General features: G+C 50.7%; 1 protein-coding gene and 1 non-coding gene across 3 annotated transcripts in view; both read left to right on the top strand.

Annotated features, from left to right (window-relative positions):
* Positions 1-4,543, top strand: part of BMERB1 (bMERB domain containing 1) — a 107,862-nt gene extending 103,319 nt beyond the window's left edge. Inside the window, exons 5-6 of one of the 2 annotated variants that reach the window (XM_074346305.1) lie at positions 741-823; positions 4,415-4,543. In XM_074346305.1, the coding sequence (XP_074202406.1) occupies positions 741-823; positions 4,415-4,476 (145 nt within the window). In that variant the 3' untranslated portion in view covers positions 4,477-4,543. Of the gene's footprint in view, positions 1-740; positions 824-3,318 lie in introns of both variants that reach the window. The other variant, XM_010961102.3, reaches the window with a different exon arrangement.
* Positions 4,544-11,910: 7,367 nt separating this feature from the next.
* Positions 11,911-12,017, top strand: LOC123618575 (U6 spliceosomal RNA). The gene has a single exon (XR_006727034.2). It is a non-coding gene; the product is annotated as a U6 spliceosomal RNA (small nuclear RNA).
* Positions 12,018-16,365: the final 4,348 nt, after the last annotated feature.

The raw sequence follows: 16,365 nt of genomic DNA, 5'->3' as shown, positions 1-16,365 counted from the left end.
GAGGCGGGGGCACAGGAAAGATATGAATGTTGCTTCTTGATTATTTTTGTCCTGGAGCAAAGCCTTTGGAAGAGGCTGAGAGGGCCTCTTCCAAACCAGAGGGCAGCTTCCGTTTAGTTCTCTGTGTCTTCCTGAGTTCTCCGACGCCCCTAGGACACACCTTGCCCAGCTCAACCAGGCGTGGCCCGTCGATTTTGCTCCTGGTGACCCTTGGAAGAGTGGAGGTGATGTGCCCTCTGAGATCTGCCATGTACCTTGTCCTGGGCAACTTAAAGGTACATGGCCAGGAGAGGGCCATCCCAGCTCCCCTCTAGGAGGGAGGCTGGGTCCTGTAACATCCATGCCTCTGCCCCGGGGTCCCATACTAGCCTGGGTAGGCATTTACTCTATCACTGATATGTTTCTGCATCATAGTAGACTCACCAGTTACAACATGCACACACTATACACGCATAACACATAACATATGCACACCACCCATACGTAACACATAACACTCACATAACCCACACCAACATGCATGTACCACCCACATATAACACACACCAAAATACACACACTACCCACGCATAACACGCACCAGCACATGCACACCATCCACACGCAACACAGAACAGCATGCATGCACCGTCCACAAAGTCTGACACATGGTCCCTCCCTCTCGCCTCATTTCATCAGTTCCTTGATACTCTCCCAGCTTACTGTATTTTCCTCTTGTCTTTACACATCTGTCTACACAGGGAGCAAGAAGAAGACAAAGAAATGGCCGATTTCCTGAGAATCAAGTTAAAACCTCTAGACAAAGTAACCAAATCTCCAGCCAGTGAGTGCATACATTATTCATTCACCTCCCCTTATCCAAGAGAAAAGGAAATTTAAAAGAGGTCAGGGGTGGAGGGGGCACACCAAAATGCTTTCTAGAGATCAAACTTGAGCACCGGATGGCAGCAGGCAGGGCCAGCTTCATGGGCAAGCAGCCCGTGCAGCCGCCCAGGGCCCCACGCCTAGAAGGACACTGCACTGGGTTCTGCAAACTCTGTAGCCAGTCCTGGCAGCAGCCATCACCCTCTCATCATATGGTTTGGTGCATTTCATAGAAAGACCTGGGTGGCCACAGAGGCAGGAAGCAGGGACTGAGGCTCAGGGAGCTCTGGCCTTGGCTGGAGTTGGAACCTTTGGAAAAGTGGAGCCAGGAGTTTGCGTCTCAGAATATTAGCTTCACAAAACACTCAGAGCAAAAAGGATTCTGTGTGAAATAAGTTGGGGAAATGCTGCACATTTGGCCCTCCGTCTGTAGGGCCCCAGCATCCGCTAGCATGTGAAAGCGGTAACAGGTGCTCCCGTCGAGGAACTGCCGGCTCTTCGTTGGCCCAGTGAGGCCACTCAGTTATAAGACATGGATGCCTGATCCAAACCAGCCCGAGCGAAAAGGGAATCTGCTGGGAAAAAAGAGCAATCGGAACCAGGGCTTCAGGGACTGGACACTGTTAGAACCCTGGCTTTCCTTCCACCTCTCATCTTGGCCCCTCTTGGCGTGTTGGCTTCATTTTCTCCTACTACACAGGCCTTCTCCCCTCGGGCCAGAACTCCAGAGCCATAGCTTAGCAGCAGCAAGGCAACACCAGAGATGCCCTCTCCTGGTATCTGAATGTATAAGATTCTGATTGGCCTTTCTTGGATCAGGTTCCCACCTCCTAGGCCATCACTGTCACTAAAAGGCTGGGAACCTGTGATTGGCTAGATCTGTGTTACTTGCCCATTCCTGTAGCCACAGGGACATGAGCTGTTATTAGAGGAAAAGGGACAGGAAATCTTGCTAGAAAGATGAAACCCCAAAGTTTCCACTATCAAATGCAGCCACCAACCCAGTTTTCACTGATCATCACTTAATATCCCATGAAAACACAGCTGTACAGCATGTAGAAGTAAAGAAAGAGAAGGGCCCTGGTCCCTTCTGCACACCTCCAAAATCACAAGGCACATAATCTCTGCCTAAACCCAGCTTTCTCAATGGACTGTCTCTTCCACCAAAGGCAAACTAGAAAAACTCCACTGAGTACTGCAGAGAAGGAGCAAGGAAACTTGCCTTTTATGTAGGTTTATAGATAGAAAAAAGAATTCTGGCAAGAAATCAAAACGCCAAGCTTGCACCACGTGCAAGGGGCCCATTGTGGGGTCCAAATTTACGCCACCCATCTTGGGTGCTGGGATCCCAAGTGGAAAAATTAAAATGAACCTAAAACCAGCGAAATCTTTGGGATCCCAGCAAAGCAAATATAAAATTGCTAGGCAGACACATGTAACTGAAAAATTGTGCTCTACACCAGAAGTTGACACAACATTGTAAAATGACTATAACTCAATAAAAAAATGTTCAAAAAATTACTAGGCAGAGACCTTTCGACTCCCATAATACACAGCCCACAGATAAAAATCCCTATGAAGACAATCTTTCAATAAAAACTTAAAACCCATGAAGAATTGAACCACCATGATAGGAATCAGCAGATGCAACAAAGAGAATGTCCTCCCATCAACCAGAAATAACAGGCTATCTAAAAGGGACAAGAACTATATTTAAAATGATTAAAGAGATAAGAGAAGGAATAATACCCAAAGTGAAATAGCAAGATGCCACGAAACAAGAATAGGTAGATTAGCAAACAGCTAGCCTTCTAAAAAAATTATTGTCACTGAAATAAAAACTCAATGGATTAAACACAGAGACACAGCTGAAGGGAGGATTCATATAATTGGAAGACGGAGCTGAGGAAATTACCCAGAATGCAGCAACAGGGGACAAAGAGATAGGAAATATGAAAGAGAAGTTATGAAACATGGAGGTTAGAATAAGAAAGCCCAGCTGACATCTAATAGGCACTCCAGGAGGAGAGAGAGCAGGGAATGACAGGCGAGGGTGTCTGAAGAGGTAATGTGTGAGCATTTTCCAGAATTGAAAGACAGGAGCCCTTAGAGCAAAGCGGCTTACATAAAATTTCTCATTTAATCATTTGCCAAATACTTCTTGAATGCCAGACCCTGTGCTCGGCTTGGCAGATGCAATGGTGAGGAGAACAGAATATGAGACAGGCTAAAGTCACGGACTGAAAGCCAGTGGCCGCCAGGGAGGTGGAAACAGTCACCAGGACCATATGAAAATCATGCCACTTCCCCCCACCACGTGATCTGTGGTGTCGGAGCAAAGCCTGGCCAGGGTTGGGGTGGGACAGGGGCTGCAGGTGGTCAGGGCTGTCCTTACCTCACCTCTCCCTCTCTCCTGCTTCCCCTCTCTGCTTCTGCTCCCCTCCCTTGCTGCAGGCTCCCGGGCAGAGAAGAAAGCAGAGCCCCCGCCTAGCAAGCCCACGGTGGCCAAGACGGGGCTGGCACTCATCAAGGATTGCTGCGGGGCCGCCCAGTGCAATATCATGTAGCCCCCGTGTGGGGTGCCCCCGGGGCCACGGGGACCCCCCCCCCATCCTCTTGTCTTCATAGCCCCCATTTCACCGGGGCCCAAGAGCTCTCCGCATCGGAAGGGATTGAAGGCAAGCCCGTGACTGCCACCAGGGGCCGCCCTGTACAGAGTGTAGCAATAGGGAGTCCCTCACCGTCGCATGGCCCTTCCCAGAGCATGCCGAACCCAGGAGTCTGTCTCACTGTTTATCCAACCGCCAGGAAAGGTCCTCCCTCGAAAAAGTCTATCTCCACTTCTATCTAGCGGTATCTAGCCCACCGTGCTAATGAACTGGGAGAGGGGCATGATCCCCAGGTGTGAATAGTCGTAACTCGTCAACAGTCTAGCACCATGTTGGACACATTCCCCACCCATCCCTCTAACTCTGCTGTCAGGCCTGCCCCAAACGGCTCCATCCCCTACCCCCATCTGTCCTCTCCCAGGGGCTGTGCCCGGAGGGCTCCACACAGCCCACGTGTCTTTGGAGACACAGAGGGCCATCTGTAAAGACTGAGCTTGTGTGTGGTGTCGTGGTCCTGTCTCCCGCATCCTCCCCTCCCGTGTCTGGGCACGGCTCACATCAGGAGTGTGTCCCTTCGCTCCTGGCTCTTCCTCCCCTTGCAACATCTGTCCCAGGTGTGTGGAGCACAGTGGGGATGGGGCCCTGGCTGGACCACATCCAGGGCTTGGAAGAGGTAGCAGAGAGCTGGAGGCTCCAACACCAAGGCAAGGGCATATGAGAAGGGGAGCCAGAGAAGATGCTGACCCAGGCACTCTCCACACACCGGGGGCCACCGGGCGGAGTGCCAGCGGGACACCACTCACCAGCCTAACACACAGACCTCCGCAAACAACAGTGGCAGGCAGGAGAGGCGGCCTGACCCGACAGTGTCCCATCATTCGGTGGTGTGTTTTAACCAGCCTACCAATCCACCTGTGTAACTTGACGTACCTTTGCTACAGCCAGCCCGGCACAGCCCGTGCGACCTCTCTGTCCGTGTGTGTGTCGTGACCGGCCTCAGTAGTTAGCATCGCTCAAGATTCGCTGATGTGCAATCACCCATCGGAGAAAATAAAAATGGAAACCACGTACGCAGCATTTTACGGTTTTTACTTTTTTCTTGACTGTAGAGGTAACCCATGTACATAGTTAACCATTTCAAAAATATAGAACGTATAAAGAATTTTTTTTAATAAACTCCCATAATTCCTCCAACTTGGGACCACTCTGACACGTTGGCATATTTCCTCTCTGTCTTTTTTTATGCATTTTTTTCATGACTAGCGTCCTATTGTATCATTTTGTAACAGTTCTCTTTTTCTGCTTAGCAGAATGTCACTCCCTTTCTGCCACATCATTAAAAGCTCTGTGTAAATATCAAACACTCTTCATAAATATTTACAATGGCTGCTTAGTAATCCAGCTGGTGGATATACCATAATTTATCTGACCATTCCCTCAATATTGGACATTCAGGCTGCTTCTAGTTCTTCAGTATTAGAAATAAGGTCAGGATATACATTGTTGGGGGAGAAAGCTTCTTCAGATTTTTCCTGATGACAACGCATAGAAGTAAAGTTCTTGGGCCATCAGTGGCTCATATTTTTTCAAAATATTTGTCAATGAAAAGTTAATCTGAAGGTGTCTCTTGTCACAGCGTGGGAGTTGACATAAAATACCTCTGAGTTTGATGGGCCCTCCCATGATGTTCCTGATGTGCTGCTGTTTCAGTCCGAGCTGAGGCCCACATACCACTTTCTGACCTTTTGAAGCTGAAGAGTCTCCCTCAAGCTATTGGCAGTGCCACCACCTGGCCTCAGGTGCCCAAGACCAAGCATGAAGCCAGGTTGCCATATGAGCTTCCTAGGGCTGCCATAACATATGCCCTTAACCCGGGCAGTTCAAACAGCAGAAATTGATCTTCTCACAATTCTGGAGGCCAGAGGCCAGTGTCAGCAGGCCAGGCTCCTTCTGAAGGCCCTAGGGAAGAATGCTCCCTTTCCTCTTCCAGCTCCTGGCGGCCCCCAGCAACCCTTGGCTTCGTTGCTCCAATCTCTACCTCCGGCTTCACATGGTCTCCTCTGTCTGCATGTCTGGTCCTCTCTTCTTTCTTTTTTTTCTTTAACTTATTTTTATTTATTTATTTATTTATTTTGGGGTAGGAGGAGGAAATTAGGTTTATTTACTTATTCTTAGAGGAGGTACTGGGGATTGAACCCAGGACCTCCTGCATGCTAAGCATACGTTCTACCACTTGAGCTATATCCTCCCACCTTGGTCCTCTCTTCTCATAAGGACCCTAGTCTTTCAGGGCCCTCTCTACATCTGGGCTGATCTCAGCTTGATCCTTACCTTAATGCCTTCTGCAAAGACCCTATTTCCAAATAAGGTCCCATTCTGAGATGGCAGGTAGACACGAATGGGGGTGGGGGGAGAGGGGACACTATTTAACCTGTTACACAAATCCTTCCCACCCTTGCAATAAAAACTCAGGCTGCAAAGGGCCCATCACTCTCCCTTCCTGGTCGAAAACGTGACTCTGGAAGGCCTGGCCTCGGACCAGTTAGCAGTCGCTCACTGCTCCAACAAGCCAAAACCGGTCGAAACCCTCATAAAAATCCTGCCTCTAGTACACTTGCTGAGCCCTGGGGTGCATCTAGCTTATGTTCCTGCTATTCCTATTGATTTTTTTTTTAAACAAAACCCCACCATTTATTGAGGTTTTCACAGAAAAGTGGAAAACAGTGATTATTCAAGATACTCCCAGATCACCAGGGCTTCCTGCAAATCTGGGAAACCTTGCAGGCTCCGGTGGTCCCCCACCCCGAGACTCATTCTTTTTGGGTGCTGGGGGTTGGGGAGGATGATAAGAGGAGAAATATTTACTGAAATCCTATTGCTGTGCGCTGAGCCATGGATGTACCTTGCACCCACTGCATGAGGCAGACCCTATTATTTCTGCTCTGCAGATGAGGAAGCAGTCCGAGTTGCCACAGGTAGTTAGTGGCGGGATGGCCATACATCCCTCTGCCCCCTCCTGCAGCCTCAGTAGTGCTGTCTCACCCCTTCAGCGTTTCAGCAAATGTCTCCCATCAACGGACGACCCTGTATTCCATCTTCCCTTGCAGCTGCCACCTTCCGCTACACCTTCACTGCCCATACTGTTGCGGAAAAATGTGTTACAGCTCGGTGTTACAGCTCAGCTCTGACAGCAACCTGGATCCGGGCGAGAGACCAAGCAGCACTCGGAGAGTTGGAGAACTCAGGTTTATTAAGCCAGCAGGCCCAGAGGAGTTAACACTCCAAGCTCTGGACCCCGCCTGTAGGTTTACACAGGCTTTTATAGGCTGCCAGTTTACACTCTGCAACATCATATGCAAATAAGGTATAACAAAACTTGACTAATTAGGAACAAGCTTTGTAGAAATAGACCAATCAGGAGGGAGAGAAATAACCAATCAGGACTGAGCTCAGGGAACCAATAGAATTTTAGGGGGTAAGTAAGCAGTTTCAGAGGCGAAAAATGAGATAGAACCTCTGGGCCAAGGAAGCAGATGGTGCTGGCAGGAGAGTAGTGGCCCTGTCTGGGGGTCCTGCCGGTCTTTTTATGGGGCTTCCCGCCTCAGTACTTCTTGAGAATTGTCCATCGTCTTGCTGACTCCACATTCCTGTCTCCAGATCCCTCCTCAAACCCGTTTTCTTGTCACTGACTCCTTGGTTATCTACAGGAGGGAAAAATAATCTCTTCCTTTAACCATTTTAGGTTCTCCAGCAGGGACTTTGTAAATGAAACTGACCAAAGACAGGTTAACAAGAGAAAAAACCAAAAAGGAGTTTATTAACACGCACATCGCACATGACATGTGGGAGCATCCCAGCTTAGATACGTAACCATCTTAGGCAAAGATGGAAGAAAAGGACTTTGGGGCTTCTGGGTGGGGGAAGCAAGTTAGGGGAGGGCTGTTTTGTAAAGTTTGTTATGCAGATTGAAGTCCTGCCTTCTCCATTGATAAGAGTCCTCCTTTTCCAGGTATGGAAGAGGGAGACACCTTTTACAGATGGGAAATTCCTCTATAAATGGAGATTTTCCTAAGAAAACTTATGACTAGTTTTCAGAGTTTTTCCTGCATCTGCTGATTGTCAGGGGCCTTTTAATCAAAATAATCCATAGGCCAAAGGGGCATGTTTTGGGGTGGCATATTCTGGTACCCCTCATTTACATCCAACTGACGCATGCCAGCCTGCAGGCTGCCTGTCTACTTGACTTGATTGCCTACATGCCCACTGTCTAGGTGTGCCTCCCAGCACTCAGAAGGACCTTTCTCCAGTCTCCTTTATCCCTACCTTGTCCTCAGGGCCTGGCCCTCAGCATTCTGCTCTTCTCCCTCTCTGGGTCTTAGATGGCCATCTGCACTCCGACTTTGCCTGAATTCTCTCTTGCACCTTGACCTTTCTCCTACGCTCAGACCCATTTCTCCAACTCTTTCCTGAGGATCTCCATTTGGATCCAGGGTAAGCACATTGAACATGGTGATCCCTAAGCCAGGTGTGGCAAACCCGCGCATCACTTGTTTTTGTAGATTTGAGTTTTTTGTAATATAACCAAGGTCATGTGTGTGTATGTATCACCTTTGGTTGCTTTTGTGCTACAACAGCGGAGTTGAGTGGTTGTGACAGAGACCTGCAAATCCTAAAATATTTGCTCTCTGGCCCTTTAAGAAAAAGTCAACCAACCCCCATCCTAAACTTCCTCAGCTTCCCCTGTTTCTCCATCTCTCCCAAGGGCACCACCCAATTGCCAAGATTATCCTAGAGCTTGTCCTTGACTCCTCTGTTCCCCCTCAAGTCCATGCGTTTGCCAAGTCATTAGCTTCCACCTCCTAAGTTTCTCTAGAATCTGTCCACACTGCGGTGACCCCCATCTGTCCCCCAGTGTTGCCCCACTGTCTTTTGCTTGGTCAACTGCAGTAGCTTCTTAACTAGCCTCCTTGGCACTGGCCATCCTCCACACAGTGGCCAGGTGCTCTCCTGAATAACGCAAACCTAATTGTTATTCCCGTCTTGAAAACTGTTTCCAAGGCTTTTAGGACAAAATCTGTGTTCTTCACATGGTTTAAAAGTCCCTCTTAGATCTGGCCCCTTCCTGCTCGTCCCACCTGCTCACTTGGATCCCTCTTTGAAAACTTCCTTGGGCTTTTTGGTTCTTCTTGCCAAGCTTTCTGTTGGCACCTCTCCTGGACCTTCACACGTTATTCTCATGCCAAGAACTTCTCAGATGCCCTGCCAGCCTTTCTCTGGTCTACCTGTGTGCCACTCTGAAGCCAAAATGACCTCCTTAAAGTGCAGATCTAACCAGGTGGGTTGCTTCAAGGTTTAAAACTCTCCCACGCTTTCCCTCCATCCTCACAGTAAAGGCTTGGGGCTGGGACCTGGTTTTCAACAACTTATGTGATGCCAGCCCCCGAGTGTCTCTCCCACCTCCCTTCTCACTGTTCCTCCAGCTGCAGACCCTTGATCGCACCAACATTTGAGGGAACACACTGAGTAGGAGCAGGAGCACCAGGCAATGTCAAGGAGGGTGTGTGCTGCAGCATCCAACTTGACCCAGAGGTCATGCGACCTTAAGAACTCGGTGAAAAAGGCCAACAGGACTTGGCAACAGGGCGGGGTTGCTGTGAGCACTTTGAGCAAGGTGCTGGCATAGAAGCCAGATGCCTTAGGCAGGGGAGTGCCCCCTTACACTCTGTCCCATCAGAGGGACAGAGAGAGGGCTCATCACCCCTTTTTGGCAGATGGGGAAACTGAGGCTCAAAGAGGGGAAGTGAATCACCCAAGGTCACGCAGCATGTTAGTGGTAGAGCCGGGACTTGAGCCTGAGAGCTGGATGAGAGCCAGGCCTGGGGTTTTCTTCCTCATTTCTAACAGCATCACCGCTCCGTCCCCGGCTGAGCTGTACTCAGAGGTGACTCACGGCCTTGGCAGCCACAGCTGAGCCTTTTCTGAGCTTCTTGGTTCAGTGGTGGCTGGACAGCCCTGAGCCGCAGAGGCTCGGCGACTCAGCTTATCTGCAGCTCGAGAAGCAGCCATTACAACGTCACAACATGCCCAAGGCCACCCACCCAGACTTAGGACAGCGGGGCAGGTGTCGGGGGCTGGGGCAAGACATTCGGGAAAGCCGACTTGAGGAGCAAATGTCAGGTCACTTTTCCTTTCACGTGTTCGTGAATTCCGCTAGTATATGCAGCTCTTGGCAGGTGCAAGGGAACAAAGCGATGAACCAGGGAGGGACAGTCCTGCCTTCATGTACCTTACTTTCTGGAGGGAGATGAACGTCAAACAGGAGGGCGGGGGCAGCCTAGCCAGGGTTAAGTCTGAACAAAACCCCTGGCCAGCAGGATTAGCAGCAGGGAAAGCAAGCTAGAAAGTGACCGAGGCGTGGAGTCAGCCTGCCTGGGTTTAGACTGTCACTTGCCCTCCCTGCATGAGCCCCGGGTGGTTCCTTCACTTCTCTGTGCCTCGGTGTCCAGACCTGTAAAATGGAGAGAACCACAGAGGGTTAAAGGAGACTGGGTGTGGGAAGGGGTTAGCGCGAGGCACGTGTGAAGGCAATCATTACTGCCTCCATCTGATGTAGGAAGCTGTAAAATCAGAAAGGCGGCCCAAGGCTGGCTGTGGTTCTTGGAGGGCTGGGGGCTGGGGATGCGAGGTGAGTCAGCCCGACCTGGGTCCTGCCCTCACAAAGCTGGCGGTGAGCAGAGCCGTGGACACTCTGCCATGTGACAAAAGTCGCTGTAACCCAAATGTCAGTGAAGCCCCGTTCCACGTGCTTCCCCCCAATGTCTGCCGCCTCCCTGGGGGGTGCAAGTCCCACAGCCACACCTGCCTTGACTCTCCACACCCCCCACATCCTCCCCCTGCCCGTCCTCTCCCTCTCCTGCCAAGTTCACGTGGAAATCAGTCCCTCTTCTCCACGCTCCCCAGAAACCACGTGGGTCCTTGCCTCCCCACACGAAGCCGACCTTCCAGAACGATCATGGAGGTGGGACGGGGTTTACATTAGAGCCACACGAGCCAGTGGTGACTGACGGATTCCCATTTCTACCAGCTCTGCCAGGGGCCACCCTATGACTCACCCCGCCCCCAGGCCTCTCCACCAGCAATTTCCCTCTTGCTTTCCTGGAACAGTTTGGCACCCTGCAGCCTTTGTGGCTGACCTCAACTCTGGGTCCCCTTTGCATTTCCAGAGAAGCCTCAGCTGTGCTGCTAGCCAGCGCCAGGGCTCACCTCCCACCCACAAAGAAGACTGAGTCCTCTCCTGGTAAGATACACGTGGCTCATGGCTCCCCCTCCCCCAGGAAAAGCCACTCCATCAGGTTTGGGCTGTGATGAAGAACTGTAGGCTTCCTCTGCCCCACCAGGATAGGGGTGAGCACAGGCTGCAGGGATGTGGGAGGGGGTGGCTAATGGAGTCTGGGGTCCAGGGAATTTTCCTGAGGGAGGATGCATCTCAGCAACGAGCAGTGGCTGGGAGAGGAGCAGGAGGCGGTGGGGGGTGGCGGGGGTGGCGGGGGCCGGGGCACAGGAGAGCTGCCCTGCCAAGAGGGCTCTCCTGGGCTGCAGGAACCTCTCGGTGCCCTTCTTCCCCCCGGGTGGAACTGGAGCTCTTTGCATTAGGATTTGTTTAAAAAAACAAAATTCAACTGAGTAAATTTTGAAGATCTTATTGGCTTTGTTCAACGATTCCTGAATCAGGCAGCATCCAACCTAGCAGATAGAAAGGAAAAAAAAGACTTTTACAGGCAGAAAGGGAGCGGGACAAGGCAGTTATATGAGACCCCAAAGCGGGTTATTTCTGGCAAAGGCACTTTCCTTTAAGGGATGGCAGGGGTGTGCCAGGCAGGTGACCTACCTAGTGCTGGTCAGGCAATTCCTGATCGACTAGTTTAAGATTCCATTTCTGGGAGAGCCGGTTATGTCTTAGTTTGGTGACATGGGTCTTAGCATCAGTGACTCCATTTGGGGCCTGTTGACTTGTTTTCAACAGACCTTTTTTTGGTTATAAAAGACTAAAATTGAGGGGGGAGGGTATAGCTCAAGTAGTAGAGCACATGCTTAGCGTGCATGAGGTCCTGGGTTCAATCCCCAGTGCCTCCTCTAAGAATGAATAAATAAATACACCTAATTACCTCCCCCCTGCCACACACACAAAGACCAAAATTGAAGCCAAACAGGCAAAAAGTTAAACAGGCATTTCCTGGCTCCTGGGCTGAGATGTCCTGAGATCTAGGGTACCAGTGGGTCCGGGGATTCAAACGATGTTTTCCGCCTTTTGCTACATCTCCCCCACTTCACTCACGGTGGCTTAGTTGTTGTATGGCACCAGCTGTAGCTCCCGGCTTCCACCCCCTGCGGCCTCCCAGAGGAACAATCCAGGGATTTCAACAAAAATCCCAGCATGGTGCTGGCTTCGGCGGCTGCACACATGCTAAAACTGGAGCAATACAGAGGTTAGCATGGCCCCTGCACAAGGATGACATGCAAATTTGTGAAGTGTTCCGTATTTTTATCGCTATGCTGTACACCAGGAAGGAACACAACGTTGTACATCAACTATACGTCAACTGAAAACAAAACCGGGAAGTTTTGATTAGCATTTGATCTAAATGAGTGGCCAGTGGAATGCCAGTTATCGGCCTTCAGTCCTTCTTAACCACAGTATCTTTTGCTGAAAAATCTGTATTTAAGAATTGGAGGAACAAGGGAGAGTATGAGCTGTTTCTGGGTGTGGTGGACATCAATAAAAAGTAATAAAAAAAAAATCCCAGCGGGGAGTCTCCCGGGCCTGGTTAGTGTCACGCACTCAGCTCCAAATCACTTGCTGGGCTGGGGTGTGGTTCCCTGCTTAGCCAAGCTGGGGTCCAAAGGCCGACCTCGGAAGGTGGGTAGTGATGTCAGCCAGTTGTGCCAGAAGAAGAAAGAAGGGATATTGGAAGGTTAAAAACAAGTGTCAGCTGCCTTTTCGAGAATAAGAAACAGGCTTTCAGACAAGGGCAGGGATTTGCTAAGGTCACCAGCGAGCTCACTGGAGCCTGGGCAGAACTCACAGCCCCGGGTCGGACTCGGTGCCCAACGTCTGCTTATCTCTGTGATGTCCAGCCCAGCCCCACGGGCAGCTCAGTCCTGAAGGGAAAGGAGCGCCGGGCCCCTGCGGGCCCCTGCCATGCCCTTGACTTGCTTTACCCAAGAGCTGTTGGCTCAGGTTCGAACAGCGACTATTTACCCACAGGACTAGAAGGACAGAAACCCCCCAGGAAGCATTTCTGTGGCTTGGGGCTCCAAGCAGAGCGTGGCCCTGGGCCAGCCAGCTCCCAGCCTAACTGCCCCGCTCTCAGGCCTCAACCCCCAGGGAGGCCCATGAGCCTGCTCAACAATGTTAAGATGATTTTTTATTTTGAAATAACTTCGAACTTACAGAAGTTGTCTTTAAAATAGTACGAAGAATCCCTGTGTGCCCTTTTACCCAGATTCACTGGCGGCTGCTTGCATCTTACTGCGTCTGCTTTCTCGCTCCCTTTCTTGGCACGCCTGTCTTCTTCCAAGGATGATCTGTTTCAGGCATAATGTCGCCTCACCCTTAAATCCTTCAGCGTGAGTTAAAGAACAAGGGTTCTCTTTCCTGTTACAGAACGGTTCTCCAAGTCCAGGGACACAATACCACTACCTAGTATTTACAATTTATTGACTGCCCCCATTACAGTAATTCTCCTCCACCATATGGGACCTGGTCCAGGAGCAAGTTTGTTTTTTGTTGTCCCGTCTCCTTACCCTCCTTCAGTCTTTTTGTCTTCCATGCCCGTGACAGCTCTGGCCGGTGGTTTCGTTACTGATCCGGACCCTTGGACTCTTCAATCAATAGAAATTGGTAAGAGGCCAGATGAGAAATTCAGGCAAGGATGCAGCACGAGGGAGAGGAAACAAGCAACAGGCGCCCTTGCTCGCTGTCCAGTGGTGGGAAGAGCGCATCATTAAATGGCGTGAGGGTCGGGGCAGATGGACGGGTGGGTTGGGCTGGAGAGGTGGCTTAGGTGGTCTGCCCGCCCCCTTGGTGGAGCTGTGTGCAGTGCCCTGCTTTTGCTCCTGGCACCTCAGAAATGGCAGGGGGTTTGTGGCCTTTCTGTATCTTATTGTTCCTAACCACCCCAACTGTGCATGCGTCCAGTTGTTTTTGGTCCCTTACGTATTTTTTGTATTCTGTCACCCAGGTGCAGGTGCACCTGGTGAGGGTAGAGGGTCCCAGGTCCCAGCCTATCTCAGCTTTAGCCGACAGCCTGCATTTTAAACATGTCTCCCTCATGATTCTGATACCCTCTCCGAATTGAGAATCACCACTCTGGGGGCAGGCAGGAAGGTATGGCTGGGCCCATGTCTTACTTACTCATCGGGGTTCTCATACCTGGCTCAGTGCCTGGCACCCAGTGGGGGCTCAACAAAGATTAGACTTGGGAGCTGTGTAGATCAGGGCCTCAGGCCCAGCTGCGCCACGCACGGAGTGATTTGGGCAATGGCTCGCCCTCGCCAGCCTCACTGTTACTCAGCTTGGAGGTGGAGGGTGGTTGGATGAGTCCATCTTTAAGCCCTTGCAGCTTTGAAGCATGGTTGTTGACCTTTAGAGGGTTGAGCCCAGGAACCCCTTTCCTCCCATGCCAGGAGCTAGATTGGATGTCTCAGGCCTCCTTTGTCAGTCATTCACTCAAATTCATCAAATACTTATGGATCGTCCAGGAGGTGGAAACTGTGACTTGCTCGTAACCAGTGGAAGTTGGCAAAGATGACAGGAAGTCATTCCCTTGATTAGGTTACATTAGGCAAGCCTCTCTTAGTGGAGGGGAAATCCTCCTTGCTGGCTTTGAGCTGAGCCTCAATTATGAGGAGCCTCCAGGGTTTGCAGGTGGCTTCCAGCTGACAGCCAGCAAAGCCTGGGGTCCTCAGGCAGGAGGGGGCAGATGGAGAGGGTCAGCAGGGGTCAGGCCTCAGAATCCATGTGCAAAATGTCATTGGTCTCTCCACGTATAGAAATGAAACAGGGATTCTACGTTAGAACACAGATTTCTGAAACTTCTTTCCTAATATTCCGTGTCTGGCCCAGACACACCAGGTTCAATGGCTGCTAATGCCGAGGGCTGGGCTCCTGCAGCCTGCAGGTGACCTGTCTGCAAGGGAGAAGGGGTGGGAGGTGGGAGCCGGGTTCTCCCACAACGGTAAGGTTTTCGGGCAGAGGTGGAAGGGCCACCCCGACTACTGCAGCGCCCCCAGCTGGTTCACCAACGTGGGGTGAGGGGCCCAGTACCTGGGTCCTTTGCTTGAACTACAGATGTCTCCTTCCCTTTCCTCCTATGTGCCCTAAATCCCCCATTTCTAAGTCCTTCCTTCCCAGGATATGGGAATTCTCTTCATCTTGCTGAGGAAAGTTCTGGCCCTCCATCTCTCAGCTCCTTGTCCCACACACCTGAAAAGGGAGGGGCTTGCTTTCCCACCAGTTCTATAATTTGCCAACTGCATCCCAAAGGCCACCAGGTTTCCTCCTTTTCCCACTTAAGCTGTCCCCAAGGGCTGCCTACCTCCCAGGAAGAGACTACAATTCCTCTGGGAAAGAGAGTCACCACTCAGCCTTGGAAGTGTTCATCTGAACAAGCAGATTGGACCAGCCTTCGCTGCATCTCTCCCCCGAGAGGAATGAGATGAGGCTGATGCTGTAATCACTTTAGCAACCTGGAGATTGGCCAATGATTGCCTGAGCCTGAAGTAAAGCAGCGCAGGAGGTGCTAGGTCACGTAAAGCGGTGATAGAGGCCTCACTGACTGCTGGTTTATGGGGCACAGTGAGGGTTCCTGCTCCTCCCGAGCCCCAGAGCCAGTGTGACCTGTCCCTATCTGCAGAGCAAACAGGGGCTGGAGTAAGTCACTGCTGCGGAGGGGAAGGGATCTCTGATGACTCAGTCTCTGCCCACACGGAACAGCCAGAAACCAGAGACGGTAAGTCTCAAGGCACAAGGCTCCTCATGGTAAAGGGAACAGTTTAACTGTCCATCTGGAGTCAGGTCCTCGATCACATCCATCTCCCCTAGGACAGGTCTGCCCTCATTCTGACCATGTCTGCCAGGCTGCCATCTCCAGACCAGACAGGAAATGCACAAAGATAAATGTGGCACCCCCATCCAGACCCTCCAAACCTCCTTGCCCTGCTCTAAAGGGACACAGTGGTTTCTCAAGTTTTCCAGCAAAAACTGGCCACTGTGAAAGATTTTTTGAAAGGATCGCCAGGGGATTTTAAAAGCCTTTTAATGTTGAACTTAAAATAAAAAATGGCACTTCATCAAGAAGCAATTTACCCAAACACTCAAGTCTCTTTTAGGTTCTTTCAAAACTGTTAAGAGGGGGATGGAGGGCTGGTGGGGAATAACAGTGGTCTCGGGGAAAGGACTGCACACTGGAATCTGTGAAAGAAGTCTTTTGCAAATAGGCTTATTCAAAAAGCATGGCCTGGCAGTGACCAAATCCAAGGTAGCCTGCAAAATGGATTTCTTTCACAGCGAAAGAGTGCCTAGGAATTATCCCAAGCTTTATAACCAGAGGGAATTTCTGATTATTGTATTTTCCCCACACAATTTATATGCTGGAGCAAGGCTGGAAACCTCGGGGGGTCCTGACTACAAAGGGTCAATAGTTGTCACCTTCCAGGGCCAGATGCCAAATTCAAAGGGGCTCTCAAATGTGAGACCAATTTGCTCTCCACCTTACAGATGCTCAGAAAGGGTGAGAAGTTGGCGGAACCCAGAATGAAAAAGATGACAGAACTGGACTGGTTTATAATCCCTCCCCTCCAACAAACAAAACACTCACTTGGAAAACTCAAA

This window comes from Camelus bactrianus, chromosome 18 (assembly GCF_048773025.1).
Source record: "Camelus bactrianus isolate YW-2024 breed Bactrian camel chromosome 18, ASM4877302v1, whole genome shotgun sequence".
In the NCBI taxonomy this organism is placed as follows: Eukaryota; Metazoa; Chordata; class Mammalia; order Artiodactyla; family Camelidae; genus Camelus; species Camelus bactrianus.
Note: the sequence above shows the minus strand (reverse complement) of the source record. Positions and strands in the feature narration are given on the sequence as shown.